We start from the raw sequence: 14,089 nt of genomic DNA on the forward strand, positions 1-14,089 counted from the left end.
AAAAGCTTCCACAGTAAGCCAGTTGAAAATTCGTATTCTTTTTGGTTGTGAGATTGCAAGCGCCTGCGTTAATCAGCTGCTCCCGATTGAGTGGGTGTTAGGCTCCCGCGATGTGGGGTCTCAACCGCAGTGAGAATATCCCCCTTTTCACTACGTCAAGAGAATAACCCTTTTGGGTCTGCAAATCACGGGAAACTTTACAGGTGGGCGGATGTCACCGGCCATGTGTACTGAGATGCAGGCTGAGCTTGGACATGGCCCTTAGTAGCGGCGCCCGTCTCTAGGTCGCGAATAGATGGGATTGTTGCCTCCCGTCCCCGCTCTGATACCAGTGTTGCGTGACTGTCTTTGCGCAGTCGCCCCCAAGAAAGGAAGCACGAGAGCTCTCAATTCGCCACTCAGCCATGCTCAGGAAGATGCCGGAAGAACCCAACGTATCTCCTCTTGCCAGCCGTCAATTCCTAGCGAGTTATACTAATTTATAACTCAATTCTTCCTAAGCCCCCCGAACCCTGTACAGGTGCCCAAGTCCCCCGGATGGTCATCTCTTGTGCTGTTTCTCTTAAGTTACATTCATTAATGTAACAAATGTGAAGAGTAGTGACAGAAGCATGACAACCGACATGTGGGATCCTTTGCTAGAGTGTGCACTGATTAGGCTGGAATATGCAAATTTACTGAAAATGCAGATTGAGGAAGATCAGATCTGCCAAGAAATAGTTTAAATTGACTACAGAACAAGCAAAATGTCAGCAACAGATGCCAAAGCAACAGCTCCAGGCAAAATGCAAGCTGTACAGCAGAAAACACAGGGTCATGCAGTTAAGATGCCGACTGGAACAGGCCGCTTGGTGCCTGAAAACTGTTGCCCAGCTCTCACAACTGGTTCTTAGGCTTGCTCAGATCAGGACAGCAGCAAATGCAAATTTCTGGAGCAGTCCATGTGCTATCAGACCTGAAAACAGCAGTCAAACACAACAGCCAGCACTAGAACTAAGAGACACAGGCTCTGATGTAGTGACAGAGTGTGGAGCGATGGAAGCAAAGTGAGGATGCTGAAAGTTTTGCTATATCCACAATGAACAGAAAAGAACAGCAAGAATACAAACTAAGTTGGAGAGAATAGACTTGAGAAATGGAATTTATATACCATCTTCCAAGGCTCAAGAGTAGTACAATGGTACGGGCTGACGACAGCCAACTGTTTGCAGCATTCTTATTCTCTCCAACAGAAACAGTGTGCTGAGTATCTGCTCAATGGATAAGTGGAAAAGGGGGGGGGGGGGGGGGGTGGCTGCTTATAGAATAGTCAGAAAAAGGGTACAAAAATCGTGACTGGTTAGCCAGCACTTAATGTGGTTGAAAATAACAGTCAACCACATTTAATGTGCCAGATTCAGAATCGAAATGCACTCTGATAGGAGGTCCTGGCACTGAGGATATGCACTCTATAAGTACAGAGTCCTACTTTGTCAATGATAAAACCACTTTTTACATATCATAAATTTTTTTAGTTTACAATATTTTACTTGGCTCAAATATAAAATGAAGCCCCCATTCTGGGCAAAAAATCACCCCTTATTTTTACACGTCAAGACTTGCTCTCAGCATGTTTGCTTTTGTGAGCTCCATTGCGCGAATCTTAAAAAGTTTGGTTGGGCTATTTGTCAACCTCTTAAGTGTGACTGAAGTTCCTATCATTTCAATGGACAGTACAGTTTGGTAGAAAGTATTATGTTGCATTGTTGTTTGTATTTTGGTGGACTGAAAAAATGATGAGGTGCAGACTTTTAACATTGTGTCTTCTTTTTGCAGGATTCCATGGAATGGTAAACAAAACAACCTTATCGATAGGTTTGAACATCTGTCTTGTACATTCTGTTCATGGGAACTGTTTATAAAGATGGGACTTTTCATATATATAGCTGCTTTGTTTGCTATGTGACAGATTTGATGGTAGAGCTCTCCTTGATTTCATTCGCGAGAACGATGGGAGATATCGCGCCCCAAGAGAAAAAACAGAGGAGGAGGAAGAGCTAGAGGAACTTGTGAATTTCGAACGTTATCGAGATTTGATTAAACACAAACGGCGTGGATGTCTGTAATCTCTTACATCTTAATAATAACAATGATATAGCCATGTTCTTTATTGCAAGTACATTTATGTTTTTGAAATCTGATAATGTCAGGGTCTGGTCTGCATTTGTGTTTAGATTTATGTTGTATGTTTGTTTGTTCAGTCAATGACGAACAAGGTTTGGAGGATGTTGAGCAGGAACTGGAGGCAAAGGCTGTAGCGCCTTTTGTGTCAGATAGGTGAGATGCTTCCATTTACATGTTTGTTTTATTGCATCAAGTATAACATGGTTTTTTGGTAAGGATCAGTGCTTCAATTAAGAGAGCGGTTATACTTGTTGTACCTGTAGGCAACGGGCTGCACAGGCTATCCAACCAGGTACAGGTACATATGCACAGGTGGGCTTTGCATATGATGGCGAGAGTCGAGAAGACTATGCGCTCTCTGACAGTGATGGGTACGAAGAGGATGAAGATGAAGAGGAAAGCAGTAGTGAAGACAGTGAAGATGAAGAAATAGAGACAATTGCCAAACATTATGGAGTCAAAAGGTTCAATTGGCTCCTGTATATGGACAGAAAGGCAAAAGAAGAAGAGAAAAAGCAGAAAGAGGCTGTGAAAGGTGATCCTGCCATGGTGAGAGTAAGATCAGTCATTGATCAGTTTCTTATTTGTTTTTCTTCCACCGCAGTAGGTTTTGGGTGGTGTGTGTGTATATACATCACATTCGTCTGCTTTAAAGGAAGTCCACATGCTTGTGTGTGCTTGTGTGCATGAGATTGCTGCCATGTGAGTGATTTATGTTAAGGATGTGTTTGATAATTGTTTTTGATTTTTCCTGGAAAAGACTTTGTCATCAAGTCTTTTCTGATTGTAGATTCATGAGATAGCACACTGCAGTTTTTGAATGAATCTCTCATATTTGCGGATTTTCTCTTTTTACATACTTGTAAGGAAATGATGGTTTTACCAGAAGCACGTGTGTGTGTGTGTGTGTGTGTGTGTGTGTCTCCTCTGTTCGGGCCAAGTTTTTAGGAATAAGCATCATATCTTACCAAAACTTGCACAAGAACATTGTTCCTACAGATTGCCAAGTATACTCACTGGTATCTTTTGCTGTATAAAGAGAAAATTGAGCCGGAAGGAGAGGCGCAAAGCTTCTCAACAAGAAAGAGAGAGAGAAAAAGAAGCTATACGCTTAGCTGGCAGCAAATTTTCATATCATGATCCATACAGGTTTGTTGGGAGATCTTGCAACAGTTTGTATTTTGTGTCAGTGGCTACATTCAAACATGACACTCGGGTTATTCACATTGGAATAGTGTTTCTTTTCATTAATTCAATGTGTTTACTGATGTAGGGAGCCAAGAGGCAGTCCAACGTATGAAGCTTACTCAAGATCAAGGAGGTGCTTAGTTGATTGCTTTTCCATCGTTTCTAGGATGCTTTTCTTGTGGAATGGGTTCATGCGGTTGGATCTTGGATCTTGATATTCTTGGGTGCTGCACAACAGGGAAAGGTCCAGATCTCGTTCCCGGTCTCCAAGGTCAAGGAGACACAGTCGACAAGGTTCTCATGAAAGGAGTCGAGATTCTGAGGGCTCTCACAAGTCGTCAAGGACAAGAGTGTCAAGCACAAAGATCGAATATATCACTGAATTTGGCTGCACTGTAGAGGAGGAGCCAGGCTCTACCACGGGGATCACTCCACCGCCATCACCTCCTTCTCAAGTTGACTCAACTAACCGGTCGGAGCACTGGACCTTTAAGACATGCAACGATCATAACTTGGCCTCACTCTTTGTACTACTGCAAGTGCTTCTGCTGCCTCACCTGGCCCCCCAAGGCAGGCGTTTGGGTGGTCTTGGGGTAGGTTGGGCTTAGGCTCACGACCCAATTGTCAAAGTGCTGTGCTTCCTGCAAGTTAGCGATAATAGCAAACCTTCTGCTAATGTCTGAGCTTGTGGAAGCAGTCATTCATAAGAGATTTTGCTGCTTCTGGAGGTCTCATGGGCATGATGTAGAGGCTGCATTGCATGACACAGTTGCTTACATTGAAGATGAACTTTCTACAACTGTGCAAGTTACTGTTGCAGGCTTACAGGTGGACGAATCCTTGAGGCTTTACATATGGATCCGGCTGCATCTGTAGCAACTCCAGTTGAAAAAGAGCGGGTTGCTCGGGAACAGAGAGGGCCTGTCAGGTCAGTTTTTAAATGTTGCAATTCTCAAAAATTGATTGAGCTTCTTTTTGGCTAAAACCTTTCCTGTATTTTTCATGTATGCTGTTTCATACCTGTTTGCTGTTGATTATGTAAGCTTGCTAGAAATGTCAAAATACTTGCAGAGATGACGCTTGGTATTTATGTGGAATATGCATGTGTTTACATCTCCTGAAGCATTCCGATATCTTGCAATTGTTGGTTATTAGTCACAATCTGGTTACGTTGGTAAAGTCGAAATTTACTAGAGAAGTATCAAAAATCATCAGAGAAATTAACAGTGTACTATCTTATGTCTCATAAATTATCCTCTTAACCCCACAAAGAAGCCCTATTTTGAGGATGCCTGCTTATGAAAGCTAGGAGAAACTAACATTTCAGAAATGAATACTTAACTACATATCAGAGTTCATATCAAAAGTGTGCCAGTTGTCTGAAAGTCTTTCCTGTATCTGGAGCCATAATGCAACCAAACAATTCTCTACCTATCAATTCAGAGAGCTTTGTATGGCCACAGTTTTAGGTGATGATAGACCTGCTAGATAACATATTTCATGTCCTAGCAGTGCTCCATGTGCCAAGTGGCTGTGGGTGTTGAAATACGTCTGGCTAAGCAGCATGATTAGTCAAGAACAAGTGCTACTTACTATTGAGGAATCGCCCTGGGCAATGAAGAAGCTGCAAGTGTATTAATAATCTTGCAAACTATAAGTCCTCATAACTTCCTATTTTTCGGGGCAATGGATTTTTCTCAGATTTGGTGTTCTTGGTCTTGGCTGGTGAAAGCAGTGGGAGATGGGTTCTTGAATACTGCAAATCTGTTGAACAGATGTATTGAATTAGCTAGTTGAACATTGAGATTGAAGATCCGAAGTGAGCTCGACTTTTCAAACAATTTTACCAGCAATTCATTAAAGATATATTGCAAGGGATGCAAGTGGGGCCCATCTTCCTTTGTGGAGGTGTAGGAATATTCTAGCTCCAGTTTTTTTTGTTTTTCTAGTTTTGCATTCCAGTCTTTAAGATCATGTGCTTGCAAGTTTAGAGTTTACTGCCGTTTGGTCTACTGAAGGCTGGTTTCAATAAAGAATAATATAGTAAAATTAAAATTAAAAAATAGAAATCAGTAGCCATGTCGACTGGAGGGTTTACGGGGAAAGTGGGCTCCATTGCTTTTGGAGGTGTTCAAGATGTTGACAGTAACTCAAAAAGAGAAGAGAAGGTTGTATCCAATCTATTTTGAAGGGAGGCAAGGAGTGCTTAAGGGCCAAAGTCCATGGTGGGTTTGTTGGATTAATCAAACAACCCCTTGGTTGTAGTGGGGAGGTGGTCCTAAAGTCATGTGACCAACATGTTGACATTGATGAGTGTGGGCACCTTGTTGGTGTAGATAAGGTTTAGGTGTGAGAGAATGGACTCCTCTCGATTGTAGAGAGAGTGGCCTATAAATAGGCACAGTCAGTCTAGGATGGCACCCCTTTTTGGGGCTGCAAACCCTAAAACGCAAACCCTAAAATGCAAAACGCAGAAACGCAAAAACGCAAACTGCGGGTGAAGGGTTTCTCAACAGAAGGGTGTTGAAATAAATTGTTGAAGACGAGAGAAGAGAAAGAAAAGAGAAAGCACAAGAATGTTGCAAAGGAGAACTTAGAGATATACTTGAAAAATGAAATCCATATGCGAAACACGAGACAATCACATACAATAGTGAGCCATAGTCTAGCAGGTTTTTGAAATGCTTGAGCTAGGATTGACTTTCAGGTTCATGATCACCAATGATCTGAGAGAGGGTGTTAGCAATATAGTCAACTCTTAAGTGAGTTTGGGATGTGCCTTAGTGAGACAGACATTACTGAGTATTTTAGGTCTTTTTAAAATGTCATTATGATGATTATTTTAGCACCTTATTGCTGGTAAATAAGCATTAAATGTTGGCTGACTTGATCATATTATTGGCATATTTTTTGCCTTTATATTTTAGCTCCCTTTCCCGAGTCAATCAATCACCACTTGCAGATTCTAGTGCAGGGTTCTATTGGAGAGAGGGAGCCGGTGCTAGTGCCCATGCAGCCAGTGACTTCTCTTTGGAACATGTGCACCGGTATACTTGTATAGATGAGGCTCGCCTTACCCACCTCGCCACCCTCTCACTCTCTCTCGCATTAGAGAGTCGTGAGGGATGATTGCATCACCTGTACTAGGAAGCAGGAAAAGGAGCGGCTGCCAAGCTCTTTCCATGATCCGAAGAAATTGATCCCTTCCATGCCTTGGTCGCTGGAGGAGGCAGATGATTTGGCAGAGGAGTCTATATCTTGTTTCTTCTTCTCCTTCTTCTCCTTCTGCTTCCTCAAAGCCGCTAACTCTTTGCAATCCTTGCGCAAATGTTCCTTTTTACACAATGATAACATTGGGCCTTCGGCTCCTTTTTCCTATCACTGCTCTTTGAAGTAGCAAATGCCTCATTGTAGCCACCATACTCGTAGGGAAGCTATCCTTGTAACTGTAAAGATGCCTTATGCTCAAGCAACATTGAGGACATATGTGCAAAGCTCATTGGTGTTAATGACCTTTGGGCTTGCAAAGCATTGGCTACTCCTTCAAACTCCGGAGGGAGCTTGTAGAGCACAGTCCCACAAAGATGAGCCTGTGGAAGGGTGAATTGCATGTGTTGAAGTTGGTCCTATATTTGTGTAATACAAAGCAAGAATGATTAGATAGAATTCTTCGGCTCAAGCTTCATTTGCTAGAGGTGTCCATAGAGGGTAACTGTACACATGGTCATGTCAAAGTGCAGCAATGTGGAAGCGTGGGACCAAGACAAAGAGAGTGAACACAGAGAGGAGAGAGAGAGAGGAGACAGTGAAATGCAGAAAATTTGCAGTGTAGTAGGCTGTATAGGAATGCAGAAATGTACACGGGTGAAAAGAAAATATTTGCGTATGTTCTCCTCTACGATGTTACCCCACGTGCACACCTTGAGGACAACAAGGCCTGATCACAATGCGATCTCCACGAACTGCAGAGAGTATCTGTGAATGACTGAGAGTGTGCCACAAACTGGCTGTAAATAGCCAAGGAAAGTGCCTAGCACTAGGTTGGCTGCAATAAATGCAGCCGACTGCATAAAATAATGCTAAAAAATTGCCCGATTGATCAGCCTCTGTCCGACTGAACAATCTACTGCCACGTGGCATCTACCACAACTGACGTGGCTCTTGCTTTGCTGACGTGGTACTTTGGCCGTACTGTTCAGTATAGTGCTGTCTAGGAAATGACTCTCTAACACCCCCTCTCAGATCCTAGACAGGAGAAAAGAATGAGGGATCTGGCATGTCTCCGAAGAAGAGCTTGGGGAAGCGCCTTCATGAACAAATCTGCAAGATTATCCTCCGTCTTGTAGTACTCCATATCAATGGTTCCATCCAGAAGCTTCTCCCGAATGAAGTTATACTAGATCTCAATGTGCTTCATTTGGGCATGGAATACAGGATTTCGTACCAAGGCAATGTAACTCTCATTGTTGCATTGCAAAAGAGTAGGACAAGTCTGGGGGCAGCCAAGCTCCTCCAACAATCACTGAAGCCACGCAACCTCACATGTGGTGGAAGATGTGGCCCGATATTCCGCCTCAGTAGAAGAAAGGGCTACCGTGGGCTGCTTCTTGCTACTCCAAGAGATAACAACTGTACCCAAGGTAAAACAGTAGCCTGTAGTAGATCGCCGGTGGTCCACATCGCCAGCCCAATCCGAGTCGCTCTAACTTGCAAAAACAAGATCTGAAGCATCTTGTTGGATAAGAAATCCCTAAGTCAGAGGTCCCCCTCAAATACCGAAGAATCCTCAGGGCAGCCTGTCAATGCATTTGTTTGGGTTCACTCATGAACCTCGCCAAAAGACCCACGGCAAAATAAAGATCAGCACGAGTGTTGAGTAGCCAAATCAAGGAACCAATCAATTGATGGTAGCGAGAAGCATCCGTCAAGGGAGAATGGGAGTGTGAAGTGGCCTTCGAGTTCGGATCCATAGGAGTAGAAAGGGTCCGGCAAGTCTTTATCTCAAAAGCCACCAAGAGCTCCTGAATGTATCTTTGCTGAGAGATGAAAACCCCCCTCTAAGACTGATAAATCTCGTGACCCAAGAAGAAATGAAGAAACCCCAAATCCGTCATTTGGAACGGTCTCTTGGACCTTCTGTACCTGGTCACATGTAAGAATCAAATCATCAACATACAAGACAAACAACACATGACTAGGCTCAAAAGTGTGCACATAAAGCTGCGGATCAGCCTTGGAGCGCCGATATCCCAACTTTGACTGAAGAAACGAGTTAATCTTCTCGTTCCATGCATGCGGAGCTTGCTTGAGGCCATACAAGGCCTTCTTCAATTTGTAAACTTGCCCATCCGAGGATCTAAAGCCAAGAGGCTGCTCTACATAGATCTCCTCTTGCAAGTCACCATTGAGAAATGCCGACTTCACATCCAACTGATAGACATGCCATCTCCTATGGCCAGCCAAGGCAAGAACAACTCGAATAGTCGCCATACGAGCAGTGGAGGCAAAAGTCTCATGGAAGTCAATGCCTAGGCGCTGAGCAAAACCTTTAGCAACAAGGCGAGCCTTGTACTTGTCCAAAGAACCATCACTAAGGTACTTGGTCTTGAAGACCCACTTGATGCCAATCACCTTCTTGTGAGAGGGATGAGGCACAAGGGACAAAGTGTCATTTCTCTCAATAGCCTTCAACTCGGCTTCCATAGCCTTCCGCTAATGGTCAAATTGCAAAGCCTCCTTTACTGAAGTGGACTCTCGATCTTGCATAACACGGGTCATCCATCCAACAATAGTTAGAGTAAACAAGCTCCGTAGAATGTGTCTGATTCCTTCGTGACCTCGGTGGTTCATCCTGCGGTTCCCACTCCTTAGGAACCCCCTCGATCCTTGAATCTTGGAGTGTGTCACATGCCCAACGAGGAGGTCGGATTGCACCTCGTCGCTTTTCATGTTGAAGACTCAGGTACATCCACCGGCGGAAGCTTCACTGGGGTGGCCGGTGGAAGGAAAGACTCTGAATCAGAAGAAGAATCTCCATCAAGAGGCTTTAGCTCCAAAGGAACCATCTTGGGAGCCCAACTCTCCCCTAGATCTCCAAGGACGGGGTGCTTCTCACCTCCCTCTGTGGCCAGAACTTCCACAAACCACACATCTCGGCTTGTGTAGACATCCTGCTTGACGGGATCAAATTGACGATAACCTTGGGATTGGGAGCTGTAGCCAACAAAAACCTGTCGTCGAGAAGCCGCCTCGAACTTGTCACGCTGCGTCTTTGGGATCTGTACATAGGCGTCACACCCAAAGATCCTGAAATAAGAGACATCAGGTGTAGTCCCAAAGTAAGCCTCAAAAGGTATCATCGTGTCAATGGCCGAAGTGGAAGATCGATTGAGGATGTGAATTGCTGTAGCCGCTGCCTCGGCCCACAAAAATTGAGGTGTCTATCGGTGCCCCATCATAGTGCGAGCCATCTTGATTACACTTTGGTTCTTCTGCTTCAAAATGCCATTCTCTTGAGGAGTGTTGGTGTTAGCAAACTCTTGATGAATGCCCCTATCTGAACAAAAACGAGCAAACTCATTAGACACAAATTCACCACCCTTGTCTGAGCGCAAGGTCTTGAGTCTTTGGCGAGATTGGTTCTCCTTAAAGAGAAGCCAATCCTGAAGTGGGAGAAAGCCTCCGACTTCAACGTCAAGAAATAGGCCCATGTTATCTTACTGTAGTCATCTACGATCAACATGAAGTACAAGCTCCCCTTCAGGGACTCGGTCCTCATCGGGCCACAAAGATTTGTAGATACAAGCTCCATAGGTGAAGTAGACCGTTGTGAAGCTTTGTTGGGAATCGCATCCCAATGCAGGTTCCCACGAATGCAGGAGATACATGGTTGATGACTCACCACTATGTTCGACAAACCTCGGACAAACGATCCTCGCGATGCCTTCCGTAGGTACTCATAGTTTAGGTGACCAAACCGAGCATGCCATAGCTCGGACTGTGTTTAAGAGGTAAGAAGAAGAGAGGTAAGAGCTATAGAAGACTTCAATTTGTAGATGCCGTTCTTCTCTCGAATAGCATCACTGTCAAACTCCACCAAGAGACCAAGATAACAAATCTTATGGACTGAAAGCAAATGATACCTCAAGCCTGATACATGCAACACCTCGGAAGTGTGGGTGCCACCATGTCCATCTGGAATCGGTTGCATCTCACCCAGCGTAGCAATAGACAGAGAAGAGCTGTCTCCAATGAGAATTTGCCTACGTGAAGGTCGCAAATGTGCGACACTAATGGGAGGAGGAGTCATGTGCCGTGAGGCACCACTTTCCATGATTCACTCTCGAGCTTGGAGAGTTGTCCTCGCAACATCAGAAGTCTTCGGTGTAGAGTCCTTAATGACCGGGCGACACTTATGGGAGGAGGAGTCATGTGCCGTGAGGCACCATTTTCCATGATTCACTCTCGAGCCTGGAGAGTTGTCATCGCAATATCAGAAGTCTTCGGTGTAGAGTCCTCAATGACGGCTAAGTGTAGAAAAGCAGCTTATGAGGGTGTAGTCACTGCTTTAGAATCCTTTGGGTCCTTCTTGGTGTCCTTCTTGTCCTTGTCGGGGCAATCCTTCTTCCAATGACCGGTCCTACCACAAATATAGCAAGTCGATTCCTTCTCCTTGTCCTTCTTGGATTTGTTGTCCTCCTTTTTCTTTTAGTCCTTCCCCTTCTTCTCAACGGCTTGACCAACCAAAGCCTCCGATTTGGAAGCATTGTGTCCAAGACCATAGGAACCAGCTTTTCCCATCGAAGAGTCGACTCCCGCCCAGATGCAATAAGAGCGGAATAAAAGGTACCGAATCATGGTGGCAATTGGGACAATAAAGTGATCGCCATGTCTTCGGAGGAAATAGGCTTCCCCGCATTTTGAATCTGCATCTGAAGGTGCCGAAACTTGTTGATGTGTTCTCGAAGCGAAGGATACTTATTCATAGACAAGGTCGGCATTTGCATCTCCAAAGAAACCCTCTTCATTAGGGTCATCTGGTTATACATCTGGTCGAGCTCAAGCCATATCTCGCGAGCCACTGTCAGGTGCTCGATGTGAGCTGTCACGGCTGCAGTATAAGATAGAAAAAGAAAAGAATGAATCCTGGCATTTAGATTGTCCCAATGAGACTGGGCCTTAGTTAACTTTGCATGAGCATTGGAAGAGAGTTTGGACTCCTCTCTCACGGAGGGCCAGTTAATCTACTCCATCACAAGCTCCGTCAAATCATAAGACTCCAGAATGGCCAACATCATCGCACGCCAGATGCGGTAATTGGCACCATCAAGCTTTTGATCTGATGGAAGAGCTGGTAGGACAAGCACCTTCCTGTCCATGATCACCTGGAACTCCAAGTTGGTCTCTGTAGACATGTTCACCTGCAATGCCTGCACAAATGCAAAATCAGCCCCCTTTGATTGTGTAAACGCAGCCTGTTAGGGCTTTTTCCTCCGCTTTCCAAACCTTTTGCAGCCGCCGGAGGCGATGAAAAGGTAAAATCTGCAGTGGAAGACCTAAAACATAGCGTTCCTCTTCTTCAAACAGCAATGACCTGCAGCAAATTCACCAACTGGACTCCTTTCCCGCACACCCACACTCGCTTCAGCCTTGTTCCGATGCGCAGCCGTCCCGCTCGCCCTCGAATGCTGAAAACGCAGCCTTGTGTCGCGCTAAAATCTCCTCTTTAGGTAGGTTCTCCAATCAGTCAGTCTAATTTCACCGCTCTGATACCATGTCAGAGTGTAACAATGCGGAAGCGTGGGACTAAGACTGAGAGAGAGTGAACACAGAGAGGAGAGAGAGAGAGGAGACAATGAAACACATAAAATTTGTAGTGTAGTATGCTGTATAGGAATGCAGAAATATACACGGGTGCAAAGAAAATATATACCTATGTCCTCTACGATGTCACTCCACGTGCACACCTCGAGGACAGCAAGGCCTGATCACAATCTGATCTCCACGAACTGCAGAGAGTACCTGTGAATGACTGAGAGTGTGCCACAAACTGGCTATAAATAGCCAAGACTGCATAAAATAATGCTAAAAAACTGTCCGACTGATCAGCCTCTGTCCAACTGAACAGTCTCCTGCCACGTGGCTCCTAATACTTAGTAGTGCTTGTTCAACTAACATGCATTCTTGACTCACTCGTGAGTTGACTATACTGCTAACACCCTCTCTTAGATTATGGGTGATCTTATACAATACAAGGATACAATGATAATAGATTCATCATAGGCTATAAAACAAAGATCACTAGAATAGGACGATGGATATCCAAGTTGTCGGTGATCAAGTGATTGGAAGGTTGCCTCGGAGAGAACTTGATTGTCGATGCTGATTGTACCAAATCCTGCAAATAGAGAACAACCATAGCAAGTTTGTGTGTTTGTCAATAATGCCTTGTAGTAGTATATGTGACCATCCTATCAAAAATGCCTTTGAGCATATGCAAACATGAATTTCCTGCCTTTGGTCAAATGGCCAAATTGTTCCCTCTTGTAAGCTTAGGTTAGACAAGGATACAATGATAATGACTCATCACAGGCCATACAACAAAGACTGCCAGAATAGGGCCTTGGATATGCAAGGAGTAGGTGATCAAGCCACTACCAAGTGAACCTGATTGTTGGTGTCGATTGTATCAAAACTTGAAAATAGAGAAGAACTGTAGCAAGTTTATGTGTTTGTCAACAATGTGTTGCAGTAGCATATATAATCATTCTATCAAAAATGCCTTTGAGTATATGTGAACATGGTTTTTTTGCCTTTAGCCAAAACTGCCAAAGTGTCCCCTCATGTGAGATCGAGCGAGTAGCCAATTCGGCTCTTTGTCAAGTAATAGCCCATCATGAACCTGGAAGTCAATTCCAACTTTAGCATTTCAAAAACCTGCTAGACCGTGGTCGATTCATGAGGAAAGTTCCTCGTTGGAACATGTGTACTTGTATACTTGTATAGATAACCTGATTGTCGGTGTCGATTGTATCAAAACTTGAAAATAGAGAAGAACTGTAGTAAGTTTGTGTGTTTGTCAACAATATGTTGCAGTAGCATATATGATCATCCTATCAAAAATGCCTTTGAGTATATATGAACTTGGTTTTTTTGCCTTTAGCCAAAACTGCCAAAAGTGTCCCCTCATGTGAGCTCGGGCGAGTAGCCAATTCGGCTCTTTGTCAAGTAATAGCCCATCATGAACCTGGAAGTCAATTCCAACTTTAGCATTTCAAAAATCTGCTAGACGGTGGTCGATTCATGAGGGAAGTTCCTCGTTGGAACATGTGCACTTGTATACTTGTATAGATAAGGCTCACCTAACCCCCCTCGCCACCCCATCTCACTCCCTCTCTAGCATTGGAGAGTCGTGAGGGATGACTGCAACACTTGCACTAGGGAGTAGCAGGTGGGGCTGCCAAGCCCTTTCCACGATCCAAAGAAGATGATCACTTCCACGCCTTGGCCTTGGCTTGTTGGAGGATCCGAGTTGAGCTAGAGGAGTCCATATCTTGCTTCTTTCTCTTCTCCTTCTCCTCCTTCTTTGTCCTTAAAGCAACTAACTCTTTACAATCCATGTGCAAATGTCCCTTCTTACCACAATGATATTATTGGGCCTTCGGCTTCTTTTTCCTATTACTCCTCTTTGAAGCGGGAAATGTCTCATTGTAGCCACCATATCGGTAGGGAAGTTGCC

At 44.3% G+C, this 14,089-nt stretch overlaps 1 protein-coding gene across 3 annotated transcripts in view; it reads left to right on the top strand.

The window, feature by feature from the left end:
• Positions 1–14,089, top strand: part of LOC148038969 (CLK4-associating serine/arginine-rich protein) — a 51,765-nt gene that overhangs the window by 12,863 nt on the left and 24,813 nt on the right. For 2 of the 3 annotated variants that reach the window (XM_087674834.1, XM_087674835.1), the window contains exons 2-9: positions 1,816–1,854; positions 1,949–2,097; positions 2,241–2,316; positions 2,427–2,712; positions 3,203–3,312; positions 3,437–3,484; positions 3,590–3,823; positions 4,172–4,279. In XM_087674834.1, the coding sequence (XP_087530960.1) occupies positions 1,816–1,854; positions 1,949–2,097; positions 2,241–2,316; positions 2,427–2,712; positions 3,203–3,312; positions 3,437–3,484; positions 3,590–3,823; positions 4,172–4,279 (1,050 nt within the window). Of the gene's footprint in view, positions 1–1,815; positions 1,855–1,948; positions 2,098–2,240; positions 2,317–2,426; positions 2,713–3,202; positions 3,313–3,436; positions 3,485–3,589; positions 3,945–4,171; positions 4,280–14,089 lie in introns of all 3 variants that reach the window. The other variant, XR_015690355.1, reaches the window with a different exon arrangement.

This window comes from Lygodium microphyllum, chromosome 3, assembly GCF_053477565.2.
Source record: "Lygodium microphyllum isolate KBCC chromosome 3, Lygodium_microphyllum_v1.1.10, whole genome shotgun sequence".
NCBI lineage: Eukaryota > Viridiplantae > Streptophyta > Polypodiopsida > Schizaeales > Lygodiaceae > Lygodium > Lygodium microphyllum.